This window comes from Polyodon spathula, chromosome 41 (assembly GCF_017654505.1).
Source record: "Polyodon spathula isolate WHYD16114869_AA chromosome 41, ASM1765450v1, whole genome shotgun sequence".
NCBI classification, from domain to species: domain Eukaryota; kingdom Metazoa; phylum Chordata; class Actinopteri; order Acipenseriformes; family Polyodontidae; genus Polyodon; species Polyodon spathula.
In genome coordinates this window covers 1,710,797-1,735,796 of record NC_054574.1, presented here as the reverse complement: position 1 = coordinate 1,735,796, position 25,000 = coordinate 1,710,797, and the positions used below count along the sequence as shown (strand labels likewise).

The 25,000-nt window shown below is 39.8% G+C and overlaps 1 protein-coding gene across 3 annotated transcripts; it reads right to left on the bottom strand.

Annotated features, from left to right (window-relative positions):
- Positions 1-3,204: 3,204 nt before the first annotated feature.
- LOC121305025 (calcium/calmodulin-dependent protein kinase kinase 1-like) lies at positions 3,205-21,082 on the bottom strand. Of its 3 annotated transcripts, none has more exons than XM_041236510.1 (5): positions 21,059-21,082; positions 15,267-15,317; positions 8,150-8,629; positions 4,120-4,167; positions 3,205-3,461 (listed from the first exon to the last, which is right to left on the bottom strand). In XM_041236510.1, exons 3-5 carry the CDS (start codon positions 8,525-8,527, stop codon positions 3,375-3,377), a joined length of 513 nt encoding a protein of 170 aa, XP_041092444.1. In that variant the 5' UTR covers positions 8,528-8,629; positions 15,267-15,317; positions 21,059-21,082; the 3' UTR covers positions 3,205-3,374. The 3 variants fall into 3 exon arrangements, with proteins under 3 accessions (XP_041092444.1, XP_041092443.1, XP_041092442.1); XM_041236509.1 differs by lacking the exon at positions 21,059-21,082 and adding an exon at positions 16,354-18,294; XM_041236508.1 differs by lacking the exon at positions 21,059-21,082 and adding an exon at positions 16,373-18,294.
- Between the last annotated feature and the right edge of the window lie 3,918 nt (positions 21,083-25,000).

The window sequence follows — 25,000 nt, the reverse complement described above, 5'->3', positions numbered from 1 at the left end:
CCAACATTGTCATATACAATACATTATGTATTGCCAACCAGAGCTTAACCTTTTTGTTACAAAGAAAACGTGCCAGGAATTACCAAGAATCAAATCTCCCAGCAGAGTTTATACCTAAAATGTAGTTAAGCCAGGATGGGATTAATCCCCAGTCTCTCGTGCCAGATTTTCCCACTGCATAATAAAATACCTCATCTTTAGGCAGTTACTAACCTTCAGCTTCTCACAATTGTACATTTTCCAGATCTGCTTTCATGTACAGTTTGTGGAAGATGCCGATTTATTGTTATATTCTAAAACCAGTGCTTTTCAACCTGTGGTATGCGTACCAGTACTGGAACGTGACAGGCTTGCAACTGGTACCCACTAGCACTTGTTCTTTATGGCAATATGATTCACAATGTATCAATCTGTTTGCACAACTGAATCACAGATCAATGAGAAATTATAAGAGGTATTTGTTGTGAACTTTCCTGATGGGTTACATTTTCAGTGAGGAAACCAGCTGTAATGGGCTAGAATTGCACTGTTACTGGTACACCTGGTGGTCCCTGCTGGAAACACTGGTACTTGAGATGAAAACATTGAAAACCACTGTCCTACACCATCTATTCAGACTGGTTTGGTACCCGGGTTTACAGCAAGGACCATGGTAAGTTTCCATACAGATTTGCTCAAACTCCCGTTTGAAATGGCGAAGGACCCAGAACAGGCTCTGTCTGGTTTTCAAAACGCGTCTCCCACAGAGGTTCACATCGGCTGTATTATTTCTTTTGGGACCTGTCACCACTGGGCAAATCTCTGTGGATACTTCCATGGTCCTTACTGACTAAAATGAGAAAACTGCAGAAATGAAAAACAGAAGGGGCGGGAGGGAGGGTAAACTGGCGTACAGGTGATCAAATAATGAAAGCCTGTGTAAATGTTGAGAATTCAATAGAAGGAGTTCCAACCCGCCCCCCCACCTCCCCTCAGGAAGCAAACACCTCCCTGTTACTAGGTAACATCACTCCTTGGAATGGCCTAGAACACCAGCATATGCAACATAAAATAACACAGGTGTTGGAATAATCTACAAACGGAATATTAACCCACAACCCTGCTGCAGGCTTGCTGTGTGCTTTACCATGGAAAGGAGGCAAAAGAAAAACTAGTTTGTGACTTCTTGAAAACCGGCAGGATATCTTGGTGTCCCATATTTAACCCTTTAGATACCAGGATTGCTATTCAAACCCAAGTTTAATAGTAGTTCCCAAGTAAGTTTTTTTGAGTTTTAAATAAGTTAGAGTAATACATATAGTGTTCCATGTGCCCACGTGTTGTTACAACTATTTAGATAACGTACCTGTCATTTATCTTTACATTGTTAACATCCTGACAACTTCTTACACTTTGAATTTTAAAGTCTGTTTCAAAATGTCCGCTCTAGTGCACTGGGGTTTGGATTCTGTCCTCTATATCACTGCAGGAAGAGCGATAAAAACAAAAAAACATAACAAGTGCTCTGATATACTCCAATACATTTCGCACAGTTTGAGCAGTCAGAACCGCTCAGCTTTGCGATCCTCTCTCCCAAATTGGACAAGAGGTCATCTTTTATACAATAAGAGAGACACCCTACACACAGTTATTAAACTTGTATTGCAAGGCTATCCCATTTTTTTTCTATAGCATTTCCTTTGATCTGCATCTTGCCAGTTGAGAAAATGGAAGGCAGATCATTGTCACCATCAGCGGGTGGTTTTTTTTTTTTTTTTAGGGGGTATTTCACAACCGGGGAGTTTAATCAGGTAGGAAGATCTTGTCTGAATGCCTGCGAATATTAGATCACTTTCTGGTTCTTTTTCATTACATGGAAATGTTAGGTTGTTGTCTGCTTGCCATGACGATTTGCATTTAAACATGAATCAGTGGGCGTGGCCCAAACTCCTCTTCCTTTTGCCAGGAATGGGAAAGTGCTTTTAGCGCTTTCTCTTGAAGCAATGTCACTGCGGTGTTATTTGCTAACAGAATCACATTTTATACCTGCAAACTTTTGGATGGCCATCAAGTTAATAACCGCAATAGTTTTTGCATGTATTGGGATGATTTTTGTGGGAGACCAGGGGTTACAGATGTAATATTACCACATTGCATCAACAGTGAAATCATACAGTAGGTCAATTTAACGGTAAAAAAAAAACCTGCGGTAGAGAACGGTCTTTAAATGCATAACATATAATTGTTTATCGCTGCTCCTTCCTAGAAGAGGGTTCATCACTGCTTGTGTGTGTTTGTTTGGTGTTGGTAGAAACAAAGCCATACTGTTAAAACTGACACACTAATTACAGTTCTGTACAGCTCCCCTTGCTTACTACCTGATAGGCCGTGGCAGGCTCTTTTGTGAAAACATGCTTTCAGACAGGCTGGTTAAGCAGAATAACATGGAATGTATCTCTATAAAAGCAGGGTGCCTGTCAGTCAGAGCAGTAAAGGGTGGGTGGTGGTGGCTGGGGGCATCATTTCTGTCTCTCTACAAGCAGCCCCAGGAAGAACCTGCTTTGTGTTTTTATATCACTGCGTACCTTGTGGTACCTGGCGGGCACCAAGTCGGAGAGCCGTGTATGTAATTAACATTTAAGGGCTTGCAGCGCAATTCCCTGGTGGTGAAGCAGAACACATATCATTGTCTTTCAACCCTACTTGCTGTGGGTTATTTTTTCATATGAAGTAGTGTGTGATGGAGAACTGGGTTCAGTTCAGCTCTCCATTCACTGGATGGACCTAAAACCTCTGAAACTCATGAACGTATTAAGAGCCATTAATGTAATTTATGCAGCAATTTTTTTTTTTTTTTTATTAGTACATTAGCAGCGGTTCCATTAACATACTTACCTTGGAAAGTAGCCAAAGCAAATACATTACAAAGTGTGTTGCATGTCCACTAATGCTGTTCTGTTTGATGCAATACAATACCATCTAAATGTATTGCACAGTTTCCTGGGGCGAGTCACAAATTAAACGAAAGCCTCGGTTCACTCCTGCTTGTGACTGTGGCTCACACTCCAGCGTTTAAAGAATTGTTCAATAAGTTTTCTACGCCTATGCTCTGCCGTATCAAGAAAGGCCAGAATGAGGCAACCTTGTTATACATAGTGTATAAATGGCCAGCAGAAACAGTAAAACTAGTAAGTCCTTTGACACACAGCCTGATGAGAAGTCTCAATGTCCTCTTTTATAATTTATACATGCTGTATGCAGATCTGGATCTACCTTTGCTAGTTCTTAAGTCCTGCTTGTGTGAAACGGTGCAATGCCTGTAAACGGAGGGGGTTTGAGTGATTTGGCATACAGCCAGTCAGGTTCTTGCTCAGACTGGGACACAGTGAATAATGCTAGGAAGGGTTTGATACTGTCGCTGTACTTACGTAGTATTTGTCATCATCTTCGTTGTATGCCAATTTTACCACCCCATAGGAGCCCTTGGGTGGAGAAAAAAAACAAAACAAAAAAACCCACATCTTAACATACGTTTAAATAAATAGCTTTTACTTCTCATTGCCTCTCCGTCACTCTAAAAGGGTACATTTTTCTTTAGCTTTTCTAAACATGTTTAGGGTTTTGATTCTCTGCACCCGTTTTATTTTATTTTTAGCCCAGTGCCGCTCACTCGGGCCTGCTCTGCGTGTGTTGCTAACACCTCTCATGGAGACCTGAAAAGAAGCTGCTTGCAGAAGCAGGGGAGGGCAATCACTGGAACAGTGCACTCATGGAGAAAGCTGTTCAGGGTTTGTGGGACTGGAAACTAAGCTAATTGGTCCTAAAGATGAACAATTAACTTTTTTTTTTCTCCCCCACCCTCAGCTTTCCACTGGAAACAAACCCACACCCCTTGTAGCTACCTGAGACTAAGTTGTCTGTGACCATCCAGTTTGGCATGCCGCTGAATAGAAGTATCGCTAATCATGGCTCTTTAACAGAAAGTAAAAGGACAGACACCCATCATTGCTCCCAGAGCCTCTACTGTGGTACAGAGTGCCTCTGACAGCTACAAGGAAAGTGATGCTTCTGCTGACAGCAACCCCCACAAATGTTCTAGTCCAGATATAGATAAAAACAATAGGTATTTACGTAACCAACCTTTCCAATTTCATTTTTCAGCTTGTACTGGTTCAGCTGTACACAGTCCTGGAAATCAAAGAAAAAGTCAAAGCATTAGAAAGCATTTTCTAAGCAGAATGGAAGAAAACAGCTCTCAATTGATCTACTATCAAACCAGCCCTAAAACCTAGGACTAAACGTGCAAACAAATTGGATTGCAGGTAACCACTCCCAAATGACTATTATGTTGGAATGCAGAGAAGATTCTACAAGTGCCACCCTGAGTCATAGAGGCTGATGTACTGCAGCTGCATTCGTGCTAAAGACAGATTCCAATGTCAATTTTTTAAAAGCAGCTTTTCTATATGGACCTGCAAATTAGCCAGCTGACTTTATAATCCGCTAAAGAGAACAGGGCAACAAAAACTTAACTAAAACTACTGGCACCTGCTCACTCCCTGGAGCCCTGCAGCAGCAAGAAACATTAACCAGCCTCTCAGCTTCCTCTGCATTGAAACCCTTGATGGATCGGGTTTGCCAGCTTTGAAAGGTTTAACAAATCATATGCCATTCCATCAACGTCTTGACTGCGAACACAAAAAGCATACAGATTCCAATTCCCATTCACTCTTTCCTGGCTCTCTGCCATCCTGCCCTCTACAAGCTTGCCACTTGTTTTTATAAATCCAACCGGAGCTGGATGACAAGTTTTCTCTTTCTTTAAGCTTGACGGATTTAAAAGGCAGCCTGCAGGAGAGCGACACATTTGGTAAACTGAACCGCTGTAATGACAGAAGAAGCCGGATATCCACAAACAAACCAGTGATGACAGGGTGGAGTGCTTTATTTCTTCTGTGCACACACACATGCAAGCTCATATTTTGTGTAGCTCATGACGTTGCTTTTCTTAAACTCAGCGACTGGTGCCCAACCAGTGCAATGGCTTAAGTGCTAGAAAAGCCCATGACAAAAGACGCATTAGAAAAGTGAAAGAATAGAGTGCTCATCTAACTGCCACTAGTAACTCTTTGTTCCTGTTCTCCTGTGCAGAGATATTGGGACCTTGGTTCCTTTGTGATTGATTCCTAGAATAAAGTAATACACTGTATTAAATTGAGGACTAATTTCTTACCTATCTCAAAAGCTGTATTTGCATATGCATATACTTAATCAATGATTCATTTAAAAACAAAATTGACTTGTATGGAAATGAGGCACAAGGGAATCTCGGATTGCTTTTATTCATTTACTTATTTGTGTGAACCAAAAAGCTTGCATTCTGCATTTCCTACTGCGCTGTACAAGAAATCAATCGCGGTGTGAAAAATCTTTCAGTTGGAGAGGCGGTTAAGCTGTTGAAGTGTGATTAAAGGCAGCCTCAGGGGAGACCCTAAAAATCATCTGAGAGAGAGAGAGAGCGCTGTCCTGACAAGGCTGCTCCTGTCAAGCTGAGGGACTCTTCAGTTGTATTCTAAATAGAATACTATTGAGAAAGGTTGCATGAAATGAAATGCACATTTTTCACTGGAGCAATGAAGCACTTTCCCTCTGTTCATCATTTCTGCCAATGTTTGGCAATCTAATGATGAGTACGTTTTGGGTCTACTAGGATCCATGTCCATTGGGAGTTTTCTATGACTCGCGAGTCTATTGAGAGCTGTTCATTTGACCTGGGTTTTTAAGAGCGTGGTCATTTTATGACATTGATGTGCTGCAAAACTACCAAGAAGCTTCTCAAAACTGCTCCTTCTTGCTACCTGCTTAGTTTTGTACAGATACAATCCTTCTCAATTAAAGCTTTCCTCTGCACCTGTTTCAAGATAGTATTACTGGTCTCCTATGAGTGTGATTTCATGACACAGCTTATGCCACACATTGTAAATCTGCATATAAATAAAAACCTATTAACATCATCGCTTTACCAGGGTGTTAAAGATACCAGCAGTTACTAAATATCCCAGTAGCGCATTCGAATGAAGTAATTACTGTGGAGATCACAGTGCAGGTGGCTGGGCTGATACCAACTACTTCTTATTTAATGGTGCGTACCACTTGAAGCCTCTAGATGTAATAAAACATCTGTCTCTAAATGGTTTTCATTACGAATAGGACAGGTGTGCGTTTGACTGGAGTTAGACAAGTCTAATTTGCGATTGAATAATGGGCTGGCAGAATAACAGGTTAATGCAAGTCTTTCTTCAATATCATGATGGGAATATTTTAAAATTGAGAAAACCAACTAACTAGTCTCCCGAATCGTATTATTTTAATAACATACAGTGGCGGATCTAAAACACTCCAGACATTTTATTCTATATTGTTATCCTTGGGTTTTCTCCCCATGGGCGATTTTAATTGGGAAACACTAAAAGAAGAAACATAGTCTTCAATTGAAGATCTTGAGAAAAACGTTGAACTTAAACTTAATTGAAGGACAAACCGTTTTCTTTTATTAGTAAATGTATCTCTATTGGAGTGCTTAATAGTTATTGTATTGACCTGCTTATTAATATTACTACATACAATAAAGGTTTATACATTGTAGGACAGCTGCATTAAGATCTGCCACTGTTTAGACTGTTAAAATAAACCCCAATTACTGGAAATAGAAAATTGCAACAGTCCTAGTCACTGATGTAAATCATCTTTTGAAGAGTGATGCAAATGTGCTTGAAAAATACTTCAGAGGATGTGTTTGTTAAGTATGTATTTAATCAGCTGTAATGCTGGTCCAGTCTATTTGCTCTGGAAGAGTCGGGGCTCAGGGTATCCCTCTTCCTCAAGAAAATGGACAATGACCAATCTGACCTAAAGTCAATAAAATTAACAGAAAAACAACAACATTGGGTTAAGTAAACATTAGTGAATTTGCATCTTGAATTAAGAACCCTTCAATGGAGCAGAGTGTGCATAAAATCATATATTGATAAATTTCAATTTTTTACAAATCACCCAAACAGAGATCTTACATAGACGTTGTATTTTGTGGCTTGTAGAATGTCGGTTGAGGGTCTTAATGTCAATTTGCGAGCCTGACCCGCGTAATGGGGGTCACTCGGGTGGTGTGTATTGACGCTGCTGCACTCATTCACGCAGCTGAGCTTACAGAAGGTAAACAGACTGGATCCTTTACTGGTTTTATCACATCAAACATCAATGTCTGAGGTCTCTTAACAGATAAAGTGCATGGTACTGCTGCTGTCAAGCTTCCTGACTCATGATAAACAGGCAATTTTCTCCAGCAACACTAGCTGGAGAAAAGCAAAATGTCAAACTCCATAGTGAGCTGAGAAATCTTAAGAAACCGTATGTATTCCATGACAGAAGTTTCTTTCTCAATGTCTTATGCTTCCAGTATGAAGCATTGAAAAAAAAAAAAAAAGGTTAACTATCTAAGATGAGTCGAGCCTGTTAAGAGGCGGGGTCTTCACATGCCATCAAATTCTCGAATTGACATTGCAAGGACGAATATATAATTCCGGGAAAAAAAACATTTTCTGAAAAAGCAGTACTTCTAGCCAGAAGAGGCTTCAACTGCTGGAGATTTAAGTACATTCAACGCCACTTGAAAAAGGCCAGTAATTCTGCCAGCAGTCTCTTTGAGCTGCCACAGAAATCACTGTAATGACGGAAAACTGAGGCAGTCTTGAATATCTTAGCTTTTGCCCAGTCAACAAAGTGTAGTAGAAAACAGATTTGGCCAATGGTCAGCACTGGTTTTAGGTGGGTTGTATAGATTAAAAGTCAGTGATACTGGTTTAAGTGCTGGATATACTGGTTCAATATGCAGTCCTTTTACTGTAGACTCTTGACAGCATAATTGAATATTGTATACAGTGAAACCTCATAGCTCTACTTATTTGTAAGTGGCCCCTTTCTCACATTTACCCTGCTGGGTGTGCTGCTGAAGCATCATGTTCAGTGAAACGCATCAGAAGGACACGCACTCAAACCCATGCAGATCAGCTGCATAGAAACAGGTTACAATCAGTAGGTGGATACACAAACTCTTATTGACGTCTTTTATAGAAGCCACCTCCTGTACAACCCAAAGCTGTCTGGCGCTCACCTGAGAGTCTGAGATGGAGATGTGCTTAGACTCGATGGTCGGCCTGCGAGCGACTCTGGGTGAGACATGAGAGTAAGGCCCTGTTGCGTATGGGCCGAAGCCAGAGCCTGCCGCGGTGGTGTTTCCAGACGAGCGCTCCTGCAGAGACAGCTTCCTGCTGGACAGCACGGGCCTCCTGGCGGCTTTCTCGGCAGGGTTGCCCGTACTGCCATCCCCATTGTTCATCCCGTTGGCCTGCAAGCCCTTCTTTCCATTAGAAAGCCCGTCCCCAGAGCTCATGTTGATGGCTGCAACTCTGTCTGCAAGCTCGGTCTGGTGCTCACAGTCCATCTCTGCAGAGCTAGCTCTTCGAGGGGGATCGTCAGTCTTTGAGGACATCAGTGTGGGGATGGTGTAGCAGTGTGGAGACTGGGAATCCTTGGAGCAGCTCACACGAACTTCAGCCTGTCCGGGAGCCTGCTTCGGAAAACCTGCACAGAGCTGCAATACAACAGATCTCGTTAGTATGGGTTACAACGAAGAGGAGATCAGCACAAGTGAAGAACGAATTGATCATGCTCTGGATAAGCTTTACTAATAAATAAATCAGTTTCCAAAAGTGAATCAATCAAATAAATCAGTACATGTCAGGCAACTGTCATGTACTACTTCAAACAGGTTGACCATGGGGGTACTCGCTTTTTCTCAGCACTTATTCCAAAATGTTAAATATAAATTACGATACAAAAGAGCAACTGGCACAACATGTTATTTACAGGTATATTAAAAAGCACATACTTTACACCCAATATTGACAAACCGGCTTATTCAAAAGAGCGTGTTTTAGTTTTTTCAGTACACGTGGAACACAACCCCTATTGTGATAGTACTGGCTAATCCGTGGTGCTTCTCTACTCTTTCCCCTTTGACAGGGACACTCATCCCTCTCTGGTTCACTCCCGTAAACACTGCAGACTCAAGAAAACTTTACCTGCGCCAGCAATCCTTCTCTTGCACAGCTCTGTGGTTGAGAATGCACTCTAAGTTATGTAAGTTACCTCTTAAATCTCACAAATCAAATGGCTCTTCAACATAATGTCACATTTTAAATATGAATCATGCACAGCACACACACACACATGCATTGTACTCATGGGTAGCATTAAAAGCTTCCCTAACCAACAGCTGTGGAACATGTCAGTTCTTATTAGGGTCAGAGAGCTGGATGTTGCTCTTTTAGAAAAGGGATTTAAGACTAGAATCCAGGGCACCCTCCTTGCACATCCACGTTTAGCAGCTAACTGTACTTGGAATGTGCTTGTGTGCCTATATCTGAAACTACCACCAGGTAATGTAAAATTAATAATCCTGTGTATAGAATATAATTTGACCTTAAACTAGTGAATGGAGTAGTACTTGTACAGTAACTAGGTACCTTGAAATGAGTCTTTTTCCATAAGTACTGGCTACAGTATTCATATCCCTGCAGTACCTTAAGTGTCATTTCAGTTCAGCATCTTTGAAATATGAGGTCCTATTCACAAAGCATTATCTGCTCACTGCTGACATCTAAAGACACCTCTGCACTAAGAGCTAAATCAAATTACACTTCTTTCCAAACCCACCACTCTTCCTTCACTGCGCAAGGGAATTTGCTGTTGCAGTCATTGAATCAACCGAATACCAAGATTACAAGGCCTCTGCCTAGCAACTGTGAAAATCTATTGCCAATGACGCAGGGCAGACACCAGAATGAAACGCAATTAGAAGAGTTCGCCCACAGACACGGCACAAATACACGCACTGCATACATTTGATTAAGGACAACTGATGACTTGCAGCATCACCACTACATGACCCATGCAATATCAGTGCCCAAATAAAAGGAGTGCTCTTGCCACTCTGGTTGGTTGGTGTTCACCTCTTGCCACTCTCTGGTTGGTTGGTGTTCACCTCTTGCCTGCTTGGTGCAGTACTGGTGTCATATGAATTAATTACAGTACAGGCTTGGTGTGCTCAACTGTGTAACTATTTATTCAAAGAGCTGAAATATTAATTTCTCCACGTCTGGAATCTGCAATGTGATAATACCACCAGCACTGGGATTATTTTCCACATAAAAACTGCAACGCAGAAACATGGGCCAGCCTCTGCTACTGGGAGATTTCAGTAGAAAAACAATCAAATAATAAAGCGATTACTTTAAAATTTATTAGTTAAAAAAAAAAAAAAAAAAAAATCTAGAGACAATGTCAATTGAATCTTTGTCTTGTTGCACAACTAAAGCTTATCGAATGCTGTGATTCAAATATGTAATATACACAGTGTAAAACAGGGGAACTCTTAAATAGCGCACCATTGGAAACTACATCAGAACATGTCTGTTTCATTTCCAGCAGGCAGTGAACAGTCAAGAAAGCATGCACACTGAAAGCATGGCAGGGGGCAGGCAGCTAAACTGTAGGAGAAATTAGCATTAATACTGGTAGTCCATACTAGTTCAACACATTTCCTAGTAGTTGCTAATCCAACTGGGCATTTATGTAACTTTCTGGAACTTTGTTCTGCAAGTCTTGCAGCAGGCTGATGTGAAGCCCTGTGTTGGTCTTTTTGAACAAAATAGTTAGGCTTAAGAGATTTTACTTCCACTCTGTACGTAGTCACTCAAGCCTGGTGCTGTCGGTAGCCCACAGCAATAACACAGGAGACCACTGCCACCAATTCCCAGCTATGCTAATTTAATACATCTTGGGGTACAAGAGATTTTTTTTTGTCCTTGGTACCCATGATAGATGCTACTTAAGGCTAGTGTACAATGAACTGCAATATTATTGCTAAAGGACAGAATAATGCCACATTTCCACCTGCCACTGGCAGAAGATTTTGAAATCAGACTCTAATTTCCACCAGCAACGGATCAAGATCAAATCTATCCAAAATGAGGACTCTCATCAGACCCCAGTCCAATTTTCATTGATGCGAAGGAGAGGTGCGTTTTAAAAAAGGTAGAGAGTTGGTTCATTTATAAATGGCGAGCATACCAAAATGCGATACATGATCTTTTGACTTGAGTGTAAATGTCTGATCTGTTACAGATTGGACTGTACACTGCAAATGGAACAGGTGGCAGAGATTTACAGGACTGGTTTCATTTCAAAACAGTAAGCTATCATAATCATGCGTATGTGTGTGCGTGCTTGTGTGCGTGCGTGCATGCGTGCGTGCGTATGGAGAGGTTTGTAGTTGGTTTTATTTCTTGAAGTGCAAGACACTCATTCCACCAAATACCAGACATCCAAACAACCATGTACACAATAAAATATTCTGGTATTATACTCATTTCTTCAAAAGATAAACCACTTTGTTCACAATTCATCTGAATTCCTCAGCGGGTTAATACTTTCACATTTGGTAATTTGTTTTTATGCTGCTGTAAAAATTGGATTTCAGATTGCTTCTAAACAGATTGGTTTCCCCTGACATGCCCTAAATCCAATAATCTTTCACACTACAGCAGCTCAGATCTCTCCCTCCATAAAAACCTCAGGAGGGTAGTCACATCATAACCAGATTCTTCATTAACGAAAAACAAACTGCTCTTTCAATATGCTGCCACATATTAAACAAAATCTGAAAACGCAGCTTAATCCAACAAGGCTGTTCGTGGTTTTATTTTAAAGCTGTCCTTTAGTTTAGGTCTTGGCTCAGAGTAGGTTGTCTCTACCAGTATATTGCTGTAACATTTTAGATAAAAACCACTGATGCACTTAATCTGTTAAAATAAACATGCTTCAACAATTAATGAGTCTTAGTTCAGACTTAGTGTGCATGTCCATTCAAATACTAATCTGCGCTCTTAAAGTCAAATTGACAGCGCTTGTCATTTTGTGTCCATAAAAACTATATAAAATGCTCAAGAAGCCTTGTAACCCTACTTTGAGCAGTCTGCAGTCTCTGAACTTCTCCACCTAAACAAACTGCATTCTGACAGTGTTCCAGATAATAAATCTTAAATAAATTAAGCCCACTTGTTACTTGCTGTATGCCAGTGTGGTACTTGTGCCACCCAAGTCTGGGGCGCTGTCGCCTGCAATACATTTAGTTTTAATCTTTTATTTTCCTAATAAGAGGAGCTATACGGTGGAGTAGTTGCTGCCTTGTTTTTGAAGATCAGAGCCTTTCCTGAGGACTTCTGATTGCCTGGGATAATTGGAGGCCTAAACCCAATTGCTATTTTATGCAGTCTTTAGTAAAAAAAAAAAAAAAAAAAAAGAAAAAAAAAATCAATTTTAAAAATAGTTTTACCAACCTGTGTTGTGTACATGTTTGGTCTCCCGGATCATTTCAGTCAATCTCAACGTACCGCTGTCTACAGCATATCAAACTCAAACGTTTCATTACTTATTCCAGTTTCTTTTGTTATTTCTGTAGGCTAAGTGGACCTATTAAGCCCACTAAATCTAGTCAAGATTTTCCGACATCAAAGAGTGGTGCAAGCGAAATAGGAATCCCTCATTTGCTGGTTCCTGACTTAATACTCATCAATAACGTTACTTCATATAAAAATAACTTGCAAAATCTGGACGCATCGTGTACCATTTAAACCTGTGTGTGTTCCCTTTAAGCCCAGTGCTTCATCCTTTCTTTAGGTTAAGCCAAGTGACACAGAGAATCTCTTCCTCAATTCTCCAGGAGCTGCTTTCGAATTGCTTGAATGACATCAGTTTGTTTTGTCATGCTGTATGAATAAACAATTTAAACAAAACTGAATATTATCAATTGCAAGCTTGCTTATCTATCTATCTATCTATTGCATCAAAGGGGAATTATTTGTTATAGCATATAACTCTGATATTATTTTCAGAGGATGACATCACAAGGTATTTTTATCCCTCAGTGAATACTAAATGTTAAATTCCTTAATTCAAATATCCAGTAGTGTGCAAATGTTTCGAACCCCTCAGGATTTGTCTTTGCATATCCTTTCTGTACCCACCTTCATGAAAACCACTGGGTGAGAGAATTTACCTTTTTGGCCACCAAATCGGTGATATAGAAACAATAGCCACTCGTGAAAATGCAAGACCAGTTTGTGCTTTAAATTAGGCATCTTGTGGCTCTGTGTTCCTTTTCTCTTACTATTCTTAATGAATTGCATGGGCGGCCTATTGAAGTCCTCAATTAAAATTAGACAATCACCAATTCGCCTGTTTTGACAATTTTCCAAGATTCAGTTACAGTGCTTGGATTTCCTATGCACCACAAATCAGAACTACAGAACGATGTGGCGTTCTAATAAATATACATCTAGCTATCCCCTGTACACCTGTTTAAACCTTCTTCATAAGTATGAAGCACTGCCTGTGAATGAGTAACCCTGAGCACTGGAACCACGGTCTGAAACATGAAGACCACGTCACAGGGGAATGAGATGCAGCCTTCATTAGGGAAACCATTAACCTAGCCTGCATTACTGGAGTTCAGAGACATCCACCAACCACATATTCATTAACAAGCAGCACACGTCTAAACAACCTTTCATTGAAACTCCCCAGCCCAGAGTTTGACAAATGTGATTCTAAACAGTTCTGCCCAGGACTCTTCAGCATATAGGGTCGATTTTATTGATCTATTAGATCTGTACTGTGACTGATCAAAATGCTGCCGCTGTTTTACATAATAAAAGGGGGTCCAAGAATATGAAAATGAAACATCCAGCTATCTTTATTTCCGTCTGGGAAAAAAAAAAAAAAAAAGAAGAGGTACGTGATATTTAGATCTGCTTTTACATCAATTGAGCAGACCTCACAATCTTTAATATTATAATGCTGTGATTATGCCTTGAAAACGCTTCCACTCTAATCTAACAGTAATCTAGCCTTCCCCTGTCAATATGTCTGAGATATAGCAAGGTTAATGGAAAACTACTCAGGAGCTGCAGTGTGCTGCCTCCCCCTCAAACAGGCTACACAGTGTACAGTGCTGACAAGAACTGTGTTCTGTTCCAAGGATTACATCTCCCTGTGTGGCGTCCCAGCCCAGGCTGCTCCCAGAAGGAAAGAGACCCAGAGACAGAAAGCTGCAGTTTAAGCACTGGTAAACACGTTCATCAACAAGAACAGCAACAAAATAAACCGGGACTAGGGCCAAAATAAAAGATTCAAAACAAAAGAATAACTAACTATCTGTAGTGTGGGCACTAGCCTTCACTACTACGTTGAAAAACAATACAAAAACCACAGCAGAAATGTAACAAGTTCCCCTGCAGAATGAAAAGTAGACAGTTTGGCCCTTGCCTCTTTCATGTGGATAACAGGCTGGAAACTTGGAAGAACAACAAGGATATAATTAAGATTCCCGATCCCGCTGATGGGAATCGTCAGCATACCAAATCATTGCTTATTCTGAACCTCTGGCGGAGACACCACAGAGTCATACATTGTGAAGCCAAGCTTGACCTCTCAAAGGGCCGATCACAAACAAGCTCAGTAGAAATCTGTGCACATCTGAGATTTAATATGTACGGCCCTTTCTATATCTATTCCCATGTGTATGCAGAAAACCGTGGAAGCACAGACTGATTTTATAACACAAAACAACATCTTGAATAAAATGCAAACCTACCGTAGGCTGAAAAAGTGTTTAGTCAGCAATAGAAACAGACTCCTAAAGATAATCTTAGACACTCGCATGCTTATGGTTTCTTGACTCCCACTGTAGATATTTAATGCTAACAGACATCCAGGAGACAAGACAATTCTTTCTTTCTGAACTGCATATTGGATGTGCAAATATTTAAAAGGTGCAAATACAAAATGAATAGGATTGAAATGGTGCATTAAGTTACAGATGACTGAAGCTCTTTGTAAAGCTTAAAATAATGAAAATCCAAAAAATGTACAGACGTTTCCCTTACTGATAGATGGAAATGTAAAATGAACTCACTGCATGAATCAGATTATGAAATCTGTTCTAGCTAGGAATACATGCTTTAATGGATTAAAAAGAACTTTAATGGCATGAATGCAAAGCAAAATTATAGGCTGCCAAGAATCAAAGTTTCACGTATGCTGAATTGAATTGTTCCACCTCTCCCCACGCAGTCCAATGCAGTGCAAATATCCAAAAGCTGACTTACCCAGACCTGCCGAGACGCAAATCTGCCCCTTCCTCCAAAGCACGCTGGGACCTAGCATACAAAGACAGGGAGATTCATTTTTCATGGATACTAAACACACACTGACAGAGGGGCTGTTACCCTTTCAGCGCAACCTGTTCACCAGTCACTGGGCTCCTCATTGAGAGACTGCACTGGGGGCAGGTTCACTCCTAAACCTCATGGAAGCCTTGCTGCCAAACGAATCACTGGAGTCACAGATCCGACTGATTCAAGAACTGAATAGGAGAGTGAAAATCACAGACCAAGAAAAAGCAAGCTTGGGAATTGCGGAGCGTGTACTGCACAGGGAAAGAGACTGCGTCTTACTGTGGACCATTACAAACGTTTACTACAGTAAATGTGTGTTGTCATTCTGCAGTTTCCTTTGCTTTGCTCACACAAAGCATTTACCAGGCTTTACCCTGAATGAGCTAGTGGAGGTGAAACTGACTGACTGATCCGTTTAATCACTTGTGTATTCTCAGTGTAAATGTTACAGGTTCAATCCATTCTGTTCACATAACAACGCATGGAAACTTAACTTGTAAGTATACCCACCATGCCACAAGCAAACTTTCTGTCTCAATCATTTTGGGAACATTCTGCAGTTATGCAAAATATTAGTTTTTATGTCTAGTTTAAAACATCAGTTAATTGTTGATTCAGATGATTCGGAATGGATTTACCATATACTTATCTGTGCTGTTCCATGTTTTCACTATGCTGTACTTCACCTTTGCTATACCGCAGGATACAGCATTAAAACAATAGGGCTACAGTGAAAGACACCAGTCAAAATGTTTGTCCAAATACTGTATTACTTTGAATTAACGCCTCACTCAGATATCAGCTCTTTAATAGACGCTGCCTTTGAATAAATGCCGCTCTCAATAAAGAAACGTAAAAGGTTTTTTTTTCCTAACCCTGCTCAATAAAGAACATGCAACTCTGGCTATGTACATGTGGCACCCGGAAGAGACTGCAGCCTCAGCCCACCATGTAATACAAACTGAGGCACACACACACACACACTTAGTAAGCACATTTTATTTTATGGTAGTCTTACCCAACTAGCTCTGCCTTACTTTGTTTACTGGTTGTCCACATGCTGGCCTCCGTGTTTATTTTGAGTTGTTATGTATTGCAGCCAGTAATTCCTGCCAGCATAAAATTACAAAATTAAAATCATTCCTCCACAAATCTGAAATCTGCCCTCTTCATTGCTCTTGCAGTCGAGTGCTTGAATGTGTACTTTGTCTTAACTCCGTCCCATACTTTAAAACGCAAGATCTGTAGATTACTCCGAGTGGGTTGGCTGCTGTTATAATTTATGCCAGATGTTCCAATTTTCTTTTCTTCTATGGAAACATGCCTTGTGAACTCTGGCAGGAAAGACAGCATTATGCTGGCTGTTAGCCATTAACTGTTTGTGACAGTCGCACGCATGTTTAATGAGCTCCAGGAGATTCATATTTCCCCATCTTTCCTTTTCTCTTAGGCTGCTGAAAGTTACTTCTGAAACAGGTTTGTGGCAATGATGACGCATCGCACTTCAGCATCCAGCAAACATGAGGTCAAAGGGCATCTGTCTTGACCCCTTAATCCTAAATTATACTGCATCAGCATTGCGATACAGATGACTAATTGCAATATTCATTTTAAATGCTGCTTTCCAGCACACTGCTATGTAAAAGACAAATTAGCTAACAACTTGACCAAATTAATTTTCCTGCGCTACATCGCACTGTCCTGTGTGTCAGATTCATTTTGGTAAACCCTCCAAATCACTAATATTTGTCATAACGGTACTTCATGAGAATATAAAGACTTCACCTCCAGACAAGACAGTCTACAGCTTCCAAATGACGGTCAAGCACAGGCGGTGGAGACTGCAGCCACAAACTACTAGAGACGCTTGAGCAGTGGGGTTAGTTCCCTGGACTGGCCTGGCCTGGCCTCCACTGCCATGGCTGTTTTAGATAGTTTCTTCACATACTGGAAACAACTGGAACTCCTGTGAAATATTAGACCACTTTGTGCTTTAATTAGGCATCTTAAACAACTTCTAAAAAGCCACATGCATTTTTCTATTTGTGGCTATATGTTCGTTTTCTCTTACGTTTTTAGAAGCAATGGGGTGTTCTAATAAATATGTGCACTCCTGAATGGTATATTATATAAAATAACAATGACCGGATTTAAAGAAAGGCTTCTCCATGGGTTTGCAGCATTACAATACACGACCTGCCACCTATTGTTTATTACGCAGTCAAAATGCCATGGTTGCCCTGCAAATGTTTCCACGGCAACACCACAACAGGTCAGCCAGCCCCAGCGAGCCAGCTGCTTCAAAAATCTTTAGCCAGAAGGCAAAATGGGCCAGTGGGCATGTTCAGAATTGGCAATCCAGAATAGTGAGGTTCATATTATTCTTTTTAAAAATGTTATTATATAAAATAACAGGATGTGTTCCCTTGTGCAGTCAATTCCAATGTATTACAGTAGCCAGGGTTAAAGCACACCACCTAACATCAGCGCATACGTATCTCTATAACTAAATACTTGATGTATTCCAGCTTCCTATAGTCCAATTTCTGTAAAGATAACGTCATGCGATGCCTTGTTTTCCTGATTATAGCCTTTGCTCTCCCCCTGGTATCCCTAAGCAGTACAGATTCACACACGCACACGCACACGCACGCACACGAACACACTCTCTGTCTGTCTCTCTCGCTCTCCCTCAGTACAGAACATCCCAGAGGATGCTGTACAGTACAGTGCATGACTTGCCTTTATATTGTACACTATTGAAGTGTGAAACAGGGTTTCTCCCAGAGTAGATACAGACTGCTCATGAATAGGGATGTGGAGAAAACTTGCCACAATTAAAACACAATAATTTTACCATTTAAAACAAAATGACAAACAAGAAGTATGCTTCTTTTGATGCAATTACTAAATTTTACTCATTTAACTGAACTGTTTTTTTTGTATCTATGTAACATTATTCAAATATACTGCTTATGTATAAACTTGGTACTGTAGCTAGATCAAATGGAAAACATTAGGAGTTCTCATTCCAGGGAGTGGTACCATTTGTTTCCTTAAAATGGAAATTCAGATTCCTGCAAAGCACTATAACTAATACTGCATTACTGTGATGTGATAGAAGCCCCTGTGAACAAGCAAGCTCTATTCCTCCACTTCAGATTGTATCTTTTTTCTTTTAAATTCAGTATTCCAAAAATAGGCCCCAGCATAGTTTCATATTGATGTCACTTGAAAAACATCAAAAGGGCACAGCATAACACTTTTTTTTTTTTTTTTTTTTTTTTAAACGCAGGCCTGTTCCTGTTATGAGGGTAAAGTTGCCTGTTTGCTATATTGAGGGTGAAGGTTGGGTCCTCATTGCAAATCTAGAATTAAGGCAGCCCCATTTACAAATGTGTATTATTAATAATAATAATAATTAGACACCTTCATCCAAGATGTGTGAAGTATGCAACAGCCGCAGAGTCACTTACAACAACATCTCACCTGAAAGACACAGCAAAAGGAGGTTAAGGGACCTGCTCAGGGTCACCCGGTGAGTCAGTGGCTGAGCTGGGATTTGAACCGGGGACCTCCTGGTTACAAGCCCTTTTCTTTAACCACTGCTCCCTGTACAACCCCGTAGGCTACATCAACTGCATTAATTCAAATGTATGGACGGCTTACAGCCACATCCATGTTACAAAAGACTGGTTTCAGAAACATTTAATAAATATAAAAGATGACATGAACTGTTACTTCACATAAACAAAAATAAGGGTGGGTTTTTAAAAGTAATAAAGTTGAAGATGCTTAGAACGTTAACTTGTAGCCTTCATTCCTGGTTGCTTGGACTAAACTGAGAATCGTGCAACTACAGTAAGTAATAGGAGACGCAGCAATTGGACATGCCAAAAGGATGTTGGGAGATGTAGTTCTTTTGAAGAAACAAGCAATCACAGAGTCTTAGGGGACTTGATTAAAGTCTTAAAATCATAAATGGTATAGATAAAGTTAACCCAAGACACGACTTCAAATTTACAAGGAGAAGAACGAGAGAGCATAAATGGAAGCTGAGTAAAAGTGTAGAACAGAAAAGTTAGGAAGCACCCCCCCACCCCAGTTACAGAATGGGACCATTTAAAAAAAAAAAAAAAAAAAAAAAAAAAAAAAAAAAAACTAGATTCTGTGCTTTTAAATGAGTTTCCCCCAGTAGGGGAGAATGGCATGCCAACAAGGGGACGAGCCTCGATGGGCCAAGCGGCCTTTTATAAAAGCTACCAAGAATGAGAGCTAAAGTTACAATTTTAAAAACACGTTTTTTTTTTTTTTTTTTTTGGTTTGTTTTTTTAAAATAATCAAAAATACAGGTTTCCCAAGCTGTGTGGTTCTTCCCTCAAACATTTGTGAGAACATCTCTGCGTTTGAAGACAGTTTTTTCATTAAAATTGTATTTATTAGTGTCCACTCCTTTTTAATGTAGAACCAATTATAATGGAAATACGCATAAGTGTGTGTTACTGCTACTTGTCTGGTACTTGCTAGCCACCACATTAAAACCATTTGATAAGCAATGGAATTACTCACAGTCCCTCAGAAAGAAACCCTTAGTTATGCTAGGCAACACATTAATTGCATGCATCATTAACACAATACAAATGCATGGCTTTCTTCACTCATTTCAAGGATCTACAGCATATCTTTCTCAGGCTTACCTACAGACTGAAAACTGCAGCAACCGACATCGCCTGGTAACCAAAAAAATACAATATTATCACCTTTGCAACTGTACAGTCTGACAACCTCAGACAATACATTATAAATCCCCTGTTAGACGAACGGTGTATAGAGAGGTCATCCTGTGTATAGAAAATACGACAACTGTAAAGTTAAACGTTTTGTACAGCAGTGTGCACATTTATTAGAACACCCATTGCACAATAGTGATTTATAGGTTTTAATATGATTTGTGCCATTCTGTAGGAAGATAAAAAACATATGACCCGCCTTAATGCTACTGAGGAATGGTCATGTATCCTTCCAGAAGTAATAATATCACCCAAGACTGTCAAGCTGATAAACACAAGATAAAACATAAAACCAAGTTACGCAGACAAGTGCCTAGTACTGTGCCTAGTACTGCATTACTGAAGGTACTATGTATAACATTATGGTATATTATAACCATAGTACTGCATTACTGAAGGTACTATGTATAACATTATGGTATATTATAACCATAGTACTGCATTACTGAAGGTACTATGTATAACATTATGGTATATTATAACCATAGTACTGCATTACTGAAGGTACTATGTATAACATTATGGTATATTATAACCGTAAATAACTTTTAGCAGATATTTAGGTTTTAGCATGTAAATAAATCAGAGAAATTCGAATTCAGGCAAAAAATAAAAATCACAGAAACTAAGGAAGAAATTTACAATAACATTACAATCATTAAAACAAATGTACTACCTCTGCCGAGGAGAAAAAAATAAAATAATAATAATAATAATAATAATAATAATAATAATAATACAAACATTAGCGAAGCACCTCCCAAACTGCCATTGTCCTGAAAATACAAAGATTAGCAATCTCACCCAAGACCTCTTCAGTGCTCTGCGCTGACCTTGCCTCCTCAAACAGCAGCTAATTACAGCACGCTCGCTCCGACTGCCTGCTCCCGGGCTATTCCCTCGAAAGAGCTGCACATAGAAGCCAGTTCTTACCGGCAAACGTTCCCATCAACATGTTTCCTCATTCAGCGAGAGCAGCACGATCTGGCCAGCGTGGATCCCCGACGGACCTCGCTACTCTGTCCCATCAGCATGAACACTACAGCAGTGGTGAGCGAGGACTAATGAGAACTCCCTGTGCCTTCAGCCTGGCCCGGGTCACCCTGCCTGGGGATTATCTGCAGCTGTATTTAGCCCTCTGAAAAAGGTTTATCCTGCCTGCTTTGTCAATGGCTAAATGGGACAGGGTTTAGAGCCGCCTGGGCTCTCCTGTTCAAGGGCATGGGCTGGAGGCTCTGAACTCAATGGGAGCTCATTGTAGGAATAGCCCACAAGCAGGACAGGGGTTTGAAATGGGAGACCCCCTTGGGCCAATATGGTTGCAGTTAGTAGGTTTGTTTTTTGTGAATCTGCAGAAGTTTTTTTTAGATGCTATTAGGGCACCATATTTAAAATAGTAGAATATTTGCTGAATCACATTTCCAACTATGACTATAAATCTGCACCTAACCACCAAAATGTTTAAACCATTACCTGTGTAAACTGTTCAAGTCTACCTTTCCATTGAAAATGTGTCTGATTTAGTATATATTTTATGTCCTTTAAATTTGACATTGGTTTTCACATACAGTAAATTTACAGTGTATGGAACAGCAGTTTTATTTTTACTTATCATTCAAACTTTAGACTCTTATTTCCAATGCTGGTCTGAAGCAGACCGAAGGCCACCTAGTGTTAGAATCCCAGTCTGAACTGGGTATTTGGCTCAAACCATTTATACACCACACTGTTGCTAATTGCAACCACATTCGCCTCACGTGCCTGTCTCAGCTTATCTGGACTAAGACTTGACCAACTAATTTGGACAGTGGTTGGTAACCTTGGATTAGAAGGTTATGGCTCTTGCTCAAGATGACTCATCCTGGGTACAGACTGTGCTAGAAGATACAGTGGCTCTGAAAAGCATTCACACCCCCCCTCCTAGGACTTTTCCACATTTTATAGTGTTACAACATGGAATCAAAATGGATTTAATTAGGAGTTTTTGCCACTGATCAACACAAAAAGTGAAAAATAAAACATACAAATTGTTCTAAATTAATTACAAATACAAAACAGAAAATAATTGGATTGCATAAGTATTCACCCCCTTTGCTACCAGAGGATAAAAGCAAACCGAATTAAACAAACTGAAATGGTGTCACCATTTGTCCTGCGATTGTACTCTACCTCTGGAGCAGCACAAGGTCAAATGCAATTCTCTTGTGTTTTTACAATAGCAGCAAGATAGTGTCCTGGGGTTATTTTTTCATGTTTAACCTACCTGGGGCTTGTGCGATTCACTAAACCTGTAGGATGTGCTCAGAAATTGTGGTATGCACAAGAAGCCTAACAACTAACAAATAACTAGGAAAATAAGATGTAAGGTTAGCAGGTTTTTAATAAACAGGAAAAGCACAAATAAAGGAAAATGAAAGGAGTGGTAGTCTTAATCTGGCAGTTTCAAAATGCACCCTATACTTTCTACTAAAGACCCCCTCTGCTACAGTGCACTGTGGTCATTACAGAAAGCAGTCTGCTTGTGAGGTGGTTGATTCAAGTCTATAAAAGGGTTAAAATGTAAAACTTCTACTCAGAGAATGGTCTACTGTTAGAATGCAATCCTGTTGGGAGAGGTAATTGAAAAACAAGCTAGGAATACCAATCCCGTTCAAGGAATACAGATCAGAAGAGCCTATTTACACAGAACTCCTTCAAAATGAAATTAACACCGTGATATTTTGAATTCCAAAGGTCGCATTTTGCTCTGCCGTGGGCTCCCCCTGCCCGTGGGAGATCACAACAGGCTTTTGTTTAAACTGGAAGTCAACCAGAGTAACAGTTTATCTACAAAACGCAGAAGACAAGCTGTTCTGCATTGTGTTGTGATAAAGGCCAGGGTGGCAATGCATTCAGTGCCTGTCATTATCATTAGATTATAACCATTTAAAGAGGCACTGCATCTGGAAATCAATGGCACGTTTTTTTTTTTTTTCTATACAGTGGAAAATACACAGTATACTGATTTTAAAACTGTCAGCGTGGCAGTTTTCAGCTCAAATCAGACTTGTATAAAACAGAGGTAAACAAGAAGAAAGCGAATGAGTTGGGTGGAAATCATTAAGGGGTGTGTTACACCACTAGAAAACATTTCTATCAACTTTCAAACTGAACCCTTCAAGTAATTATTTAAAAAATTGGATATTTATGTTCCAAGTAGAATTTTAAAAAAAAATCAGTTTTCAGTATTTCAAATACTGTACTGTTCTAATTTTCCCAATAAGGATGATGTTAAAATGAAGAACCAGAGTTACTGATAAATTACAGTAGTGACCTCCTCAAAAGACACAGAAAACGAGGTTACCCCAGCTGTACATATGTACCATACAAAAATAGTGCAGTGTTTGATGCAATACAAACACACCAGGGCTTAAAAACCAGTATGACTGAACTCACATGAAGCACCATGCTCCCAGTTTCATACCCATGACACTTTGCTTTCTGTATTGCCTCCAGTTACAATATTTCACTGTTCATTAACATGACAACTAGACCAAGGCTGTCATAAATAAAAGTAATTCGACTCTGCCAGTGGTCTATAAGACAGCAGTAATAAAAGGCTGACCTTCCAGTAACTGCAAATTGAATAAACCGGATCGCAGAGACAGGGAAGTGGTGAATTTACAGACATGGATTTCATGTTATATAAAATAGGTTTCCCTGGTCATGGTCTCGGTTCAGTGCTTTCTCCAGTGAATTATCGGCATCTGAGAAATACACTTGTCAGACATGTATTTTCTAGGACAAAAAAAGCTATGCGTTGGACTATTTTGCACCAAACTTACCGTACACACTGAGACCCTCCAGTAGGTGTTCCAGATAGCATTTGGCTATAATACGATACATTCTCCTTTGGTTTCATGTCTCAGTTACTGTGCGATTATGGCCCTCTGTGGGTCTACATTATTATAATATTCTTTTTTGTTTCTTACTTTTTTACAATACAGTGTTTTCAATGCATGGGTTATTTACTGCCTGTCCTATATTTGATTAGGACCTCGGTTGCCGATTGCATCTCTAGAGGTTGCTTTATTCATTTAAAAATTAAGGAATAACAAATAGTCCCAGGATACAACTTGCACGTCAAGCAACCCTACTGAATGTTGATTTAAAAGCTCCGAATAGTAATGGCTTCTCTGTTAGACGAATGGACGACAGATTCCAAATTTATGGAATAAAAAGAATTCTGCAAAAATGAATGTACGGATATATTAGTGAGACACCAGTGAAGATCAAAGTATTTACAACTAATTCTAAGAAATAAAGTACAGCTATGGCCAAGAGTTTTAAAAAATATCTAATTTTGCTTCATAAAGGTCGAATGAAACCTGCTGAATAATGTTACGTTAACATATTGAATTACCGCTTTGTAGTTTTCCCATATACTTAATGAAACTGACAAATTGAAAAATGACATTTCAAAATCTAACATGTACTAAACTACTATTGTGTCTTCAGGTGGACTTTTGCAATCACATTTTGGAGTTTCTTGGATTACATGATAAATGAAAGATCAACATTGTGTTTTATATAGTTTTATTTTTTTAATTAAGGTTGCAATTCTAGGGTAATGCTAAACTTTTGGTCATAGCTGTACACTATAATTATAGGCCAGACATTTTACCACTGGGTTCTGGTGGACTTCAGGTCACAAGAACGCCAGCATTTAAAAATACAGATTTAATCAGCTTTAACAGTCAACTTTGTATGGCTCCTGTAAATCAGAACCAACAGCCTGGAGCTGAAAGCACACTGCACACATTGCCAGAACAAAATATATTAGTCATCCCCCACAAGATCAGCTTGGCTGAGAGCTTCAGAGAACAATCCTGCTGG